We start from the raw sequence: 14,175 nt of genomic DNA, 5'->3' as shown, positions 1-14,175 counted from the left end.
AAATGTTTTGGGGATAAAAGTAAAAATTTAAAAAATAAAAACACTTTTAAAAAACTTTTACTAATGTCCTTTAATTTCCAAACCACACTCCTATTAGGGTTAAGATAAATATGGGGTCATTGTTATAATAATTAGACTGGGGCATGTGTGAACCCTGTCAGGAGAAGGTGTTCAACCCTTATATATACAGTCAATGGTTCAACCATGCTCTCATTCATTTTATGAAATCAAGTAGGAGTTTAAGGCAGAAATGAACGATTCCGTACGGTACTGGGTTTAAGGAATTGTCGCGCATTGTTTTTCTTTACTTTTTAACTTACTTCTTTTCATTTTTCTTTACTTTAAAAGAGAAAGATTGAATAGTTAACACACTGTAATCTGTAGTACACCCTTCGGAACTGTAGGTGGCGGTAATGAGGATAGAAGACAGGAAAAGGAAGAAGAATTTTGTTTCTAGTTTAGCAAGCGTAGCAAGGTGGCTGATATACATTACATATTTTGTGTATTTTCCACTTCTTACACGTTCTGGACTTATTAAGTTGTTTGGAAACTACTAAGTTAGTAACATTATTTAGGGAAAAAACACAGACTCATGCTTCAGTAGGTGGCGGTAAACTACCAGGGAGGGGAAAAGAAGAAGAAGCAAAAAAAAAAAAAGAAGCATGGCTGCTGACATGAGATTACCAACTGTTCGAAAAGCAGTGTCCCTATCAGTTTCTGCTTTCGACCGAAAGGATCTGGTGGTCCCCGGCGATGTTATCACTTCAGACACTGGTTTCATGAGGTAGGTACTGGTTGGTGCACTGGGTGGTGGTGATCGGCTGCTGCCTGTGGCGGACACACCATGATGTCATGGTGGGAAAGCGAGAGGAGCGTGATGATCTTTGGTACTGTTTTTTGTAGTGATCCCTTTTAAAGCCAGGTCAGGCTTGACTCCCAGTAAAAAAAAAACTGGGGAAGCTACCATAATGTGGATTTGAAGTGACTCCCCCTAAAAAAATGTTAGCTGATTTCAAAAGAAGGAAGCTTAAACTGGTTGTAATCTAGACCATAATAATATTTATAGCTGTAGCCTGTCTGATCTGCCATTAACAGTGGTCAATGCTTTATGACACTTTGTGTGGCTGTGTTGTCTATAAGCACTATCTGGTAGCTCATAGTTAACCCAGCTTTTTCTTTACCACATTCCTGTAGTAGTTGTATTTCTCATTATCATTGATTGTCATTTATCTCCAGGGGTCATGGCACCTATGTTGATGAGGACAAGCTGACGGCTTCAGTCGCCGGAGAAGTACAGAGAGTGGACAAACTGATCTGTGTCAGACCGCTTAAGACCAGGTAAGTGATTCAATTGAGACATCTACAGTTTAAAAAGTCAAGTGGGCCTAGTGGTACTGACGTATGCACAGATTTGAATTGGTTTATGTACTGCTACCTTTTGCAGAAGTTATGTAATTATAATGTTGTCGTACTTTATTGAATTGCAGGTTCAACGGTGAAGTTGGAGATGTGGTGGTTGGCAGAATAACAGAGGTAAGGCACTGCCAACACATATCTTCTGCTATGTGATGTTTGTATGATGTGTCCTAAAAATATTGAATATTTGTTCAACATGTGGATGTTTGTATCTCTGTGATATGTGTAGGTACAACAGAAACGGTGGAAGGTGGAAACAAACTCCAGACTGGACTCCGTTCTTTTGCTGTCTTCTGTCAATCTGCCGGGAGGAGAGCTGGTGAGATGCTCGTTCTGTGTATTACACTGTTAGCTGAATTAGCACCATCATAAAGGAGAGGGGAAATGGGCTTGGACAGGGAAGTTTGTTAAAAGCTAACTTGTATTTATTGTTGTTATTATTAAAACGTTTATTTGATTTTCTCTTTCAGAGGAGACGATCAGCAGAAGATGAGCTCACCATGAGAGAATACCTTCAGGAGGGCGATCTCATCAGTGTAACTCAGTTTATTATAATCTGCCATTGGCTGCTCCATCTTATTACTCTCACTTACAATGTTCTTGTTGGTCTTTTCCTGTACTTTTAGGCAGAGGTGCAGTCTGTCTTCTCAGATGGAGCCCTATCACTTCACACCCGTAGTTTAAAGTATGGAAAAGTAAGTTATGCCACTGTACACAATGACATGTGCAGAGTATAGCTATGATGATATCTTCAAATAATTATTCAGTTTGCCGTAGTACTCAGAATGTAAACAAAGGGCCACAATATACTTGTGAATGGACTTACGGATGTCACTTGCAAAATATGCAAACTTTGGGGATGTAATCAGTCCTACATAACTGTCATTTTCAACATAGCCACTAGTCTAGAAACTAATACAGTTTTTTTTACTTTCTCTGACCATCAGTTGGGCCAAGGAGTGCTGGTGCAGCTTTCTCCTTCTCTCATCAAGAGGCAGAAAACACATTTCCACAACCTGCCATGCGGTGCATCTATCATCCTCGGGAATAACGGTTTTGTGTGGTTGTATCCCACACCGGAACAGCAGGAGGAAGAGGCTGGGGGCTTCTACACCAGCCTGGAGGTGGGAACAGAACCCACAAAGAGCAGTATATCATAGTTTTGAATAGCAGTATTTTCATAATTAAGAAGTTAATAATGAAGTTTGGAGGTGGGAATAGAAATACTGGTATCTACAATTTGTTTGAGAAATGCACCTGATCTTGTTTAGATACCCTTACTGAGGAATCTGCAAGTTGTGTGTAAAGAGGAGTCACTTGGTTTCAATCAATTTAAATCTACTGCATCCAAATTGCATTTTTGTGTCTATGTTGAAGTAATTTATTTGTTCATCTCTTGTCTCTGCCCTTTCAGCCTGTCAGTCTGTCAGATCGAGAGGTGATCTCACGGTTGAGAAACTGCCTACTGGCTTTGGCTGCACACAAGGTCCTTTTGTATGACACCAGTGTTCTCTATTGCTATGAATTTTCAGTTCAACACCAGGTAGGAAGCAATCGGATAAAATGTGATGCACTGTAGTGATAGTCACTTATTTCAGTTTTCAGTAGCATGTGATTGTTTTTTCATTGCCCCCACTGCCTCACAAATGTAAAGCAATGGAAATGAAAACGTATTGAAATAAAAAAGTGGACTTTTCCATGATGTATTATGCCATCTGGTGGCCATATTGGAAATCTACAGCAACAGTTGTTTTTAGTACTCAACTTTGACTCTGATGTTCTTAAACAGACACGGTTGATTTCATTGCTTTTTCACGTGGAGAACTATCAGGATGTTAGTTCATGTGCTATCACCACATCCTTGTTAACACGTGGAACACTTCATTGTTGATATAGACCTTAGTTTGAAAGGCTTTTTGTCCCTTGCTAATAACCTAACCCCAAAAAAACTAAACTAAATATATTTACTATTAATGCTAAAGTAGAATTGCTGCATTCACAAATGTGCATTATGCATAATTATTCTGTTTGTTTTTAGTCTTGATTATTTATTCATAAAGCCATAGGTATGTAAATATTGTTAACTAGGATCTATACAATGTTTGTGGTGTTTAAATCTGTATGTTTGGTGTAAGAGATCTATAATTCTCCTTTTTATGCTGTCTCTGTAGGTCAAGGACATCTTGAAACCAGAAGTGATGGAGGAGATTGTAATGTTGACGCAACAGAAGCTGTTGGAACAGGAAGGTTAAAGAGCATAAATCCTAACCGTGACCTTGTACACAAAACCAAGATTGCATCAAGCAGCTACGTCAGGGACCACCTAGCACCCTTCCTTTTGTGACAGTCTGATGTTCACTTAACATAACTGCTGATTATTGTTTGACTGCTAAAGGGAGGGATGGGTAACTTTTACAATTCCACAGCATTCATACATTACTAGACCTGCTGTTCTTATGATTTACAGAGGTATATTCAAACACTTTTTTATAATGTGTGGTGTTAAACAAAACTGTTGTATGCAATAAATGTTCTATAATTTTCAGTACTTCTCAGTGTGGTTTGTCTTGTTGAAATATAAGTTTTAGTTCATGTATTTATGTAATATTTTTCCATCAGCAGTAGCAGTAATGTAGATGTCTAAATTATGGTAGATCTGCAAATCTTAGTTTCTGTAAAATAGGTCAGTACTGCCTTATACTGGTAAACTAAAATGGTGAAAATGGTATGGGAAAACAGAGCATAACTGATGAAAAATCATACTTACATTATATTTGTTATCAGTGTACATAATGTCAAAAGATAGGATGTCCATCATATTTTTTCCAATTTAATGTATGTGAGTTGTGGGAGCAAAGATTAAAAAAAAAATAAAAAATGCTATTTTCCCTTTAAAACACTACATTTACATTACATTTAGATTACATCTTGTAAGTTACACACCTTTTGTTAAAACACACCAGTGTGCAGAAGGGAGTAAACTCAAGAGCCTCTGATTTGAACCTATCTATGAGTATGCTCTCTGCACTGCAGAGCCTACTCGAGCACTGTCGTCCTGCACTCGCAGCATAATAAAACCATTGCTCTGTACTAGCCCACGCACGCACGTGACGTCACACGTCGCCCCACCCACATATTTCTGTAAACCACCTTGCGTATGGAAGTATGGCGGCACCAGCAACACTACTACTGCTCGGCCAAAGTTTATGGCTCAGATTTTGACGTGGAAGCGATGAATAAGTACGCGAGCCGACGGGTCGCTAACGAAGAGCTCGGAGACTGTAAACAGAGGAAAGGGCTTGCAGAAAGAGTCGTCGGTCTCTGGCCGGCTGAGTTTCCTCGATTTCTCTTCACCTCCTTGATTGAAGTGCCTTTAGCCCGGGTACCACAGGGGAAGAAACTCCGCAAGACGGGAAGAGTGGACACGGAAGTTTGAAACAAACTGAATACTCTGGCTTTGGAAAGACTACTCTGCAAAGCATTCACATGGTGTGGTCGGAGGTGCTTTTCTGAGACTTTTACGTGCACTTGTCCGACGTTTATTGCCAGCGTGTTAACAGCGACCCAGCGAAATCCAACTGTTGAGTGCTCAATGTGCATTTAAGGGTCTGGGCGCTGCACACCACCAGCTAACGTTAGTTAGCCTCCATGGCTACCTTCAAAATTAGCTTGAGGTCGCCAGCTAACCAACAATATACATGTTTCTATGGCCGTGTAAGTTTCTGTTTACACTTTACTACATAAGTTTGTAACTGCGGTGCAAGTTTGATATATGTGGTCTGCCATTTCCACTGTAGTGCTTATTGTTTATGATGTAAAGTTTTTGACATTTGGTCAGATAAGTTGCCCAGGGATAACAAGAGTTAATGCTCTGCTGTGAGTTACAGTGTTTTATGTTTGTCTCCGATATTTTTGTATCGGGCACTTTGTTGTTGCCACTCAAAGCTACATTTCTTGATATTTGTGGCTGTAGGCTGAAGTATAACTTACTGCAATTTACCAGTGTTAGCTTGACATTTAAAGAGCTTGATTGGCATTCAAAAGAGGAAACTCAGTGGACGTATATCCTAGTTATAACAGGGAAATTGGGTTGTGTACAGAAGGAAGTACTGTAGGTGCACTGACAACATAGTTTAAAAGAGCATACCTAGATACATACCTACAGCAGGTTTAGCATACAGTGAGGTATTTGGCAGGGAAACTGATCCAACATATTTTCTTGGGTTGGTTGTAATGTTTATTTCAGCCTAAGAGTTCACATTTATTTCTTCTCCACCTCATTGTGAGGGTGTTGTTGCCGTCCAGGTTTAAGCCAGGATCATACGTACACTTTGTACACTGTATAAATGCTGTTTTAAAGGTCCAGTGTGTAACATTTAGGAAGATGTATTGGCAGAAATGGAATATAATATGCATAGGTAGGTTTTAATTAGTGTATAATCACCTGAATATAGTAACCGTTGTGGTTTTGTTACTTTTGAATGAGCTGTTTTTATCTATAGAGGCAGTAGTGAGCTGCCTTTCATGGAGTCCGCCATGTTTCTACAGTAGCCAAGATAGGACAAACCAAACACTTGCTATAGATACGGATTTTCGCAAGTGTTGTTGCCACTGTAGTTTCTCCTACAGACTTCACAGCCTATTCTCATTCCCAGGTCGTCAAATACAGACGCGAGCTGTGTTTAGTTAGTTGCAATCTGCAACTCTACCGCTAGATGCCACTATATCCTACACACTGGTCCTTTTAAATATCATATCACGCTTTAAAAAATCATTCCTGATTGTTTTTTTCCCCTCCAGGTTACTTTGAAATGCCTTTCTTCAACCTCTGAAGCACTCAGAATCCATTAATGCACGATAAACAGAGACATACTGGAGTAATACGGATCTGCATAGGTGACCCGCATCACCCATACTCCAGGAGGGGACAGACTGAGCCGGGGCTGCTGCCTGGCACCCTGCCCTTATGGGGCAGCAGCCGGGGAAGTTTGTAGGGGACCAGAGGAGACCCAGTCTACCAGCCTTCATCAAGGGTGGAAAGAGAGAGTCGTCACGCCATGCGACAAGGCCCTTGAACGTTTTCGATGTGCACGGTAAGAATAAATGTTTCTGATAAGACCCCTGTAAGGTCGCTTATCATTGACAGCTGATTTATTTGTCTAACTCAGTTTGCTTTGTTGTATAGGTGTGTTTAATGAGAATGTCAGGGATCAGCATAGCTGCCTTTCGAGCATCATGTGCCTCAACTGGCCAATGCTCAAATACTATGACACTTTTATGTCTTGTGCTTCCCCTAGTCTGTCTGCTACTTTACTTTTCAACAAAGTAAGTTACATAATGAAAATGAGAGGACTCGACTGACCATTGTACATATAGGGGATAAAAGTGGATGGTATTCACTGTTGTGAAAAAGCTAGAATCCAAGACGCAGAAGATGTTACCAGGCATAAATGGAAAACACAAGAGAGTACACATTAACACTTCTGTGGTTGCATCATCGAGAATGCAGCTTGCCAGATGAATACCAGACTTGCTTGCACAACCTGGAGGAGAGAAAGTGGTGTTCACTTCAAAGCATGCTATAATACATTTTAAATGCTTATAATCAAACTTACCACACAATAATAATACAAGAAGCAGCCCACAAAGCCACTCTTTGCTGTCAAATCTGACACAGCGTGACCTGAGACATGGTATGCTGAGTCTAAAGCCTTGATTTGTCCCTTGTTTTGTCTTTGTTGTGACTGGTTGTCACTTGACCAATACGGAATGCAACTTGTTTTTGTAATGCTACACAACCACTCATGACTTCCTCCTGCTAGCAAGGCGAGCTTTAATCAAGCATACAGTGTAAACTGTAACCAGTATGGTTTTATCTTGGCAGCAGTGTTCCTTACTGTTACATCCACTGTAATGTTGTTTGAAATATTCTGAGCTCACTGACACACTGACAGACTAGTTTCTGGTACTGACTAAAGTAAACAATACCTCTGTAAAGCCTTTTATTTCAAAAAGCAAGCTGTTAAAAATACCATCTGCAATTGATTGATATTTACTGACAAACAAGTAACTTTTATTGTGTGTTTTTTTTTCTTCTGTTGACTTTTGATTGGACTTAATTCCTGTTTTGATCTGGAAATACAGTGTTGACAGGAACAGTTTAGTTTAGAGTTTAAACATCCTTTTTTTTTGTTTTTACATTTATAACTTCTAATATCTATTCCATTTACATTGAGGGTACATTTTTACTTTTTAAACTTTTAGGCTCTCTGTATTTTATCATTTCCAACACACTGCCAATAAAACATCTGAACAGTATTCCCCAGCTAAACAAACAGTAGATATTCCATTAAAAAATCAGCAGTATAAGGTACCAGATAGATTGTGGAGCTTTGAGGTATTCCTTAGGGGTGTAAAGGGATAGTTTTTTGGCATATGGTGGTTTAAGTTACTCACTGACATTGATATTGATGCATGTATATTAGCCTAGGTTATTGATCCTGTGGTTGGAGATTTCCCAGCCATCTGTTTGTTACACAGGAACGAACAGCAGCCCATGATAAACACATTTAAGCCTGTAATATTAAAAACGTTTGAAGACATCCATAAATCCAGTCTGACAGCCTTAGTGTATTTGATTCTACTGTTTCTGAATCTATTCAACAAACAAAAGGGTTCCATAATAAAGAGAGAGGACTTAGGTAAGATTTAAACAATTAACTAACTTCCCATCACAGTGAGTCACAGCAGTGTTATGGGGGGAAGTGCACGAAGGCTATGCACCATGTGGCCTGATCATATGGACAGAGGATACTGTAGGACAGCTTTAAACCTAGAGTACACAGTACAACACAAGTCTATCTGCCCTTTCTGTGCTAACCCCTGCTCTTACTATGTCTGCCTTGACTGAAAAACAGATGGAGAAGAACCAATCTTTAAAGAATACCTCCACATCCATGATGTAAAAGAGCTTTTGTAGTGTGGCAAAGCTCAATAGTGCCTCCTCCTGTGTTTGTACGGGATGGTATAGTGTGTATCATGAAGTGCAATAAGACGTACTGGACGTAGCGGAGGGCCCACAGGCTTCTGAAATTAAGGCTGCAACTAACAGCTATTTGCAGTATCGTTTCATCTGCAGATTTTTTTCTCAATAAATGTTTTTGTCAATATAATGTTAGAGAAAAGTTTTGTGAGCCCAAGAGGACATCATCAGATTACTTTTGTACTTTATCTATTTTCCAATCAACAACCCAACATAAAAAGGTATCCTATTTATTAACATATAAGACAGAAAAACGGTGTCAAGTGAGTTGCTGGAACCAGGAAATATTTTGCATTTTTGCTTGAAAAATAACTGAACTGAATAATCAACTGTTGAAATGTTTGCAGATACATTTTCTGTCAATCAACCAATTGACTAATATTTCAATATAGACATTTTCATCTCGATCTGAAAACGATCACTATTAGTCAACTTTATAGTGTGCTTGCCATTTTATAGTACTGTACAGATTGTGCTAGCTGAGAGGTAACTACCATCATGCATTGTGCAAACAGGGGAAACAGCAAGTTTAGATGGCTGCCAGTTAAATGATGAATGGTGAAAGGTGAAATAGTGAATGTTGTCAAGCACAGCCATAGTAGCCAGCCACAAATGCAACTGAAACATGGCCCTTTCTGCATGAGCTAATCACGCTCATGCTCCATGAAAAAAGCTTTGTCACTGCACACCTCAGGGAGCCTCTTTTGCCTCTGGGAAGGCTAGCCTGCTGCTAGCATTGAGCCTCAGCGTGCTTTGCAAAGCAATGACCCAGTATCTACTGTATCACACTGGAGATAGATGTCTCACCTGGTGTTGTTTCTTCCTAGGCTTGTTTATCTTTTAACCCATGATCATATAAAGCAGTGTGTCTGTTTCCTGGTTTTTAGTCTTAAGGTTTTGTTCTTTCTAATGCCCCATCAGATGATGTTTTTTTTAAAGAAAGGCAGTACACAGGAAACCGACTTTCATAGCAGTCATAACCCGTAGAACAAGTGGTGACATCATCAGTTACTTTACCTCTAGTTTTGGCTTATGAAAATGCCTTCATGGTGGTCTGTCTTCTGTTGCCCAGAATGGTAGAGCACACAATATAACCCAAGGTACAGGGAGGCTTATTCCCTACCGTAAATAATGTATTCATGCCTATAAGCTTTGTCTTCTAATCATCTCAGTTATGATGTTTGATAATTAATCAGTGGGGGGTTAGGACAATAAAACTTTAAAATCTAGAAGTGGATTTCTATCACAAGACATCAGTGGAAAGTATTAGTAACAGAAAATATATTTATCAAAGCAAAACTAAATTTCATATACAATTGTCACCAGTTCAGAACAAATGTTTAAGTTGAGAGAGAGCTAAACTGTTTTTAATTTTTTTAAAATCATCATTTGCCATTGAACCGGATGCATACCATGCATCCAGCTAACTGATAAGTTTACCAAATGTGTCTGTAGGGCTGTGATTGCCTTGGCAGGAATACTTTCCACTGACTCTAAGTCTTGCATAACACAGAGAGGGACAGGACAGGGAAGGTCAGAAAAACAGAATGAAAGCCTTTGCCGGTAAATGGATCAAATTTGGCAAAAGGTCAGTGACATGGGGCATACTTGTTTTCCCTTTCTGGCCCTTTCCTCCTGTGATGAGCAGGTTAGACCCTGAGAGGGGGATGTGAGTCATAGGGCAAGAGGGCAATATCAACACAGGATTTTACATTTATGTTGGTTTTTTTTGTCTTCCTGGTGAGCCCTAGCTAGTTAACCCTGGGCTAGACAGCGCCATGCTGCTTCTCAGCAGGCAGGTTCAGACCTCTGCTGCATGCAACTGCCTGGGAGAGAGACAGAGGCAGTGAAGGGCAAGCAAAGACCTGTCTCTGCTCTTGGCACCTCTGTGTACTGTACAGTGGGGAGGTATGATCTCACTGGCTAGCTAGCACAGATTATAAGGCTTGAGAAGGGTAGTGGATTTTTGGAACCGTAACTCACACACTGTATTCGCCAGAACTTTTTTTTTTCTGTGCATGGTCTGGATAAACCAAGTATCCCCTTGAGTAGAGAATGGACCTCCATGGTTCACGGACTACATTGCAAGCTGAAGTAGGTTACCAGGCCTGTTTTAAAAAACAGGTCTGAGCACAACACAAGAGTCTACTTGATCCCTTCTTTCAAGTCTAATTTCCTCTTGTGTATCATGTTTACTTGTAGATACAAAAATACATCCTGCATTGACAATAAGTGTGTTCAACGGTAGTATTATAGCAAAAATACGTCAAATATGCACCTGTCTCTTTCCTCCATTAATTTGATTGTCCGCTACATAGGACAACAATATGTTACAACTGGCAAGTCTGGTATGTTTTAACTGACTAAAGGAAGTGGGAAAGGAAAGTTGATTTGGAGGCTGGAAGGTTCAAAAGACATCTACTTTTTTATGGCTCACAGCAATATGACTGCTGTGGCCACATTTCATGGTTAAAGAGAAATTTGCCCCCTTGTGGTTACCATTTTCATTGAAAAATAATTATTTTGTAAGTGTTTATAAATGAGTATTCACCTAATATACAATTCCCCATAGTGACCATGTTGGCACACTATAATTAGAGCATGTTTATTCAGTGTTACTTTTGTGTGCATATTGTCTAACCATGTGTATTCCCTGTCAGGTGTTCAAAAATTAGCGATGGCCCAGAAATGCAGTCCCCCAGTAAAAAGGCAAAGACGTCCTCAGTCAACTTGTTTTTAAGTGAACAGATACACAGACAGGCAAAAATGCAGCACAGTCCCATGCCCTGTAGCTTGTAGGGCTGCACAATTAATTGAAATATTATCAAACTTGCAGTACGGCCGAGTGCAATATCCAAATCACAGAAGCTGCAGTTTTTAGGGTAAGCAGTATGACAAAACAGCATTGTAATGAAGTACTGTAGTCAGAGACAGATCTTTTTTATCTAGGTTTAAGAAAACATGTTTGTTTGGTACAGACTCCCAACAATTTCACATCATCATGATTTTAATAGTTATTTGAGCGAAAATGTAATTCATGATGCAGCAGTTATCATTCCCACACTAATCGTGAATCATATTGCAATATCTGTCAAATCACAGTCGATGCTTTTACTATATCGTGCAGCCCTAGTAGCTGGATGTGCAGAATTCTGTGTTACTAATATTCCCAATGCAGAAGCATCCAGTGTGACCTCTTTCACTCCAATATTCCTGTTCTTCTATCTAACTGCAGTTTTCTGAGCTGCTCTTATTTGTCATATTACTCATGCAACTACCAATACTGTTGCTCCTTCATAAAACCATTGCAATAGTAAAGCAATGGAAGGCTTTTACTGTGAAGCAGCAATAGGATAGTATAGTATATAGTCATAGAATTATTAAAATATAAACCATTAGATCCAGTACAAATTTAAAATCCACCTAGAGCCTTATCAAAATATAGTTTTTGTGTCAGGCCTAGATAGAGAAAGACACTATATTCACTGTTGCGTTTGAATTCCTCATCCTTTGTTTAAACACATCCATGGTTAGATCAGCAGGCCACAGGGCGCACCGCAAAACCTCTAACGTATAATAAAGATAAGCTGCATCTTATACCATGTCATCCCTGTTGTATGGAAGACCTCATAGGCTCTGATCATGGTTGCACACATTATGTCACAGGTATCTCAACTGAATTTAACTTTCAATGAGTGCACTAATAAAACTTCTAAGCCAATGTATCCCAACAAATTTCAGCAGAAGTCCTGAACTCTAAATACGTCATACATTAATACATTACATCAAACAGGAGAGAGAGAGAGAGAGAGAGAGAGAGAGAGAGAGAGAGAGAGAGAGAGAGAGAGAGAGAGAGAGAGAGAGAGAGAGAGAGAGAGAGAGAGAGAGAGAGAGAGAGAGAGAGAGAGAGAGAGAGAGAGAGAGAGAGAGAGAGAGAGAGAGATTTGTAGTCCTTTGTTTATTTTGTTCATGAAAATGCACTTTTGTATGAAGCTTAACCCATTAGCTGTAAATCCTCAAATGACTACTTGAAAACAACAACAACTGGAAACAGTGTAAGGGTTTAACAGACAGCGGTTTTGGCATGTGATTGGCTACTGATTGCACTACAATTTTAACTACAGCCAACTTTAATTTGTAGACAACAAAAAGAGGACAGTGCCAACAAATGGTCATCAGCCAGACAAGTTAGGTTACAGAAAATGTAGGAATCTCTGGTGTGTTGCTTCTTGCTTGGCTAGGTTTCCGTTTGGGCACAAGAGGGCTTTTCTTCTTACTCATAAGCTTCACCCCACAATTTTCCCCTGTTTGACGCCTGCAGGCTAACCTGGCAAAGCTTCAAGTATGTTCAAGGCACATTGTAAAGTGGGGATGAAGGAAGATGACACCCCACTCGTTTATTCTCTTTATTTGCTCATTTCTATTTAAGGTCACTGGGTGCTGGAGCAGCATGCACACAAGGTGGAAAATAGGAAAAAAACCACTGGTTAGCACTCGTCTATGGGCAACTAAATAATAAACCATTTGACTTGCATGTCTGTGGAGAACATAAAAGGGGAAAGTGGAAAATATGTGAACATGGGGGTGCTTGGTGGCCTATAGGTTATGTAGGGACCTGCAACGTTTGCGGTTCAAGTCTGGTTAGGGACCTTTGTTGCAGTTAACAACAGATAAAAAGTGGCCAGGAAAACTTGATACAACTAAACCAGGACTAAATATAAAAACAAGAGCGAACATCTTCAGCCTCGCTTGTAGATAAGTGATCAACTTTTTTGTGTCAGCTGTGAAGTTGGTTCAGTAGCCCTCACTCCTGTCAGAGGGGTCATTACATTTAGCTGATGAGACTGTGTGAGGTGATATGTTCCAGCAGCATATACATATATCTGTTTGAAGCCAGACTAATGAAATGCATATGAAGAGGCTGTAATTTTTAAGTGACGGTGGTTAATGTATTTTTAAAAGTTGTATTTTGGGCCTGTTTGACCCCTCCTTTCGTGTAGCCTTTCAGTGACATCATTTGTGTGTGTGTGTGTGTGTGTGTGTGTGTGTGTGTGTGTGTGTGTGTGTGTGTGTGTGTGTGTGTGTGTGTGTGTGTGTGGTAGTTGCCCGCAGCAGCTGCATTCAGCGTTTATGCAGTAAGTGAATCCATTTCTGTCTGTGTCTCTCTTTCTTGGCTGGAACTCGAGGAATCTTTACAGTCTACACACCAAATCTCCCATGATCCCTGCGGGTCCTGAAGACAGGAGGTGTGTGTGTGTGCGTGTGTGTGTACGTACCCGTGCAGCAGGCGCCTCATGGTAATGCTCCTTCAGGCCAGCTGTTAGGTTCCTGGTGGCTTGTCCCTCACCGTGGCTGGCCCTGTCTCCACACTAATGGGTATACACACACACACACATGGGTGTGTGTGTGTGTGTGTGTGTGTGTGTGTGTGTGTGTGTGTGTGTGTGTGAGAGAGACACATTTGTCCCATGCCGGATGACACATTGCTGATTAGTGAGTGTTTTCCCCTCTCATCAAGTCTTGACCACCTGGAAAGGAGTCCACTTTATTACCACCCTAGCTGATGACTAGTCAAAACAGCTGTGTGTATGAATCAAGGTATTCTGTCAAAGTCCAAAGGGACCTGAATTCAAGACACTGCAAAAAGCCAGTGCAAAAAGCCTAAATGATGAAGACAAGGTAGCTCTCTACAAAATACACCTATGACCACAAGTTCC

At 40.1% G+C, this 14,175-nt stretch overlaps 2 protein-coding genes across 4 annotated transcripts in view; both read left to right on the top strand.

The window, feature by feature from the left end:
* Positions 1-425: 425 nt before the first annotated feature.
* exosc2 (exosome component 2) lies at positions 426-3,961 on the top strand. The gene is made up of 9 exons (XM_051413142.1): positions 426-784; positions 1,237-1,338; positions 1,488-1,533; positions 1,646-1,735; positions 1,887-1,952; positions 2,043-2,111; positions 2,364-2,540; positions 2,831-2,959; positions 3,588-3,961. Exons 1-9 carry the CDS (start codon positions 663-665, stop codon positions 3,666-3,668), a joined length of 882 nt encoding a protein of 293 aa, XP_051269102.1. The 5' UTR covers positions 426-662; the 3' UTR covers positions 3,669-3,961.
* Positions 3,962-4,552: 591 nt separating this feature from the next.
* abl1 (c-abl oncogene 1, non-receptor tyrosine kinase) overlaps positions 4,553-14,175 on the top strand; it is a 34,336-nt gene continuing 24,713 nt past the window's right edge. For 2 of the 3 annotated variants that reach the window (XM_051411771.1, XM_051411770.1), the window contains exons 1-2: positions 4,553-5,130; positions 6,217-6,509. In XM_051411771.1, the coding sequence (XP_051267731.1) occupies positions 6,383-6,509 (127 nt within the window). In that variant the 5' untranslated portion in view covers positions 4,553-5,130; positions 6,217-6,382. Of the gene's footprint in view, positions 5,131-6,216; positions 6,510-14,175 lie in introns of those variants that run through there. The other variant, XM_051411768.1, reaches the window with a different exon arrangement.

Source organism: Dicentrarchus labrax, unplaced genomic scaffold (assembly GCF_905237075.1).
Source record: "Dicentrarchus labrax unplaced genomic scaffold, dlabrax2021, whole genome shotgun sequence".
Taxonomy (NCBI): Eukaryota; Metazoa; Chordata; class Actinopteri; family Moronidae; genus Dicentrarchus; species Dicentrarchus labrax.
The sequence above is the reverse complement of the archived record's forward strand: the minus strand, read 5'-3'. Positions and strand labels throughout refer to the sequence as shown.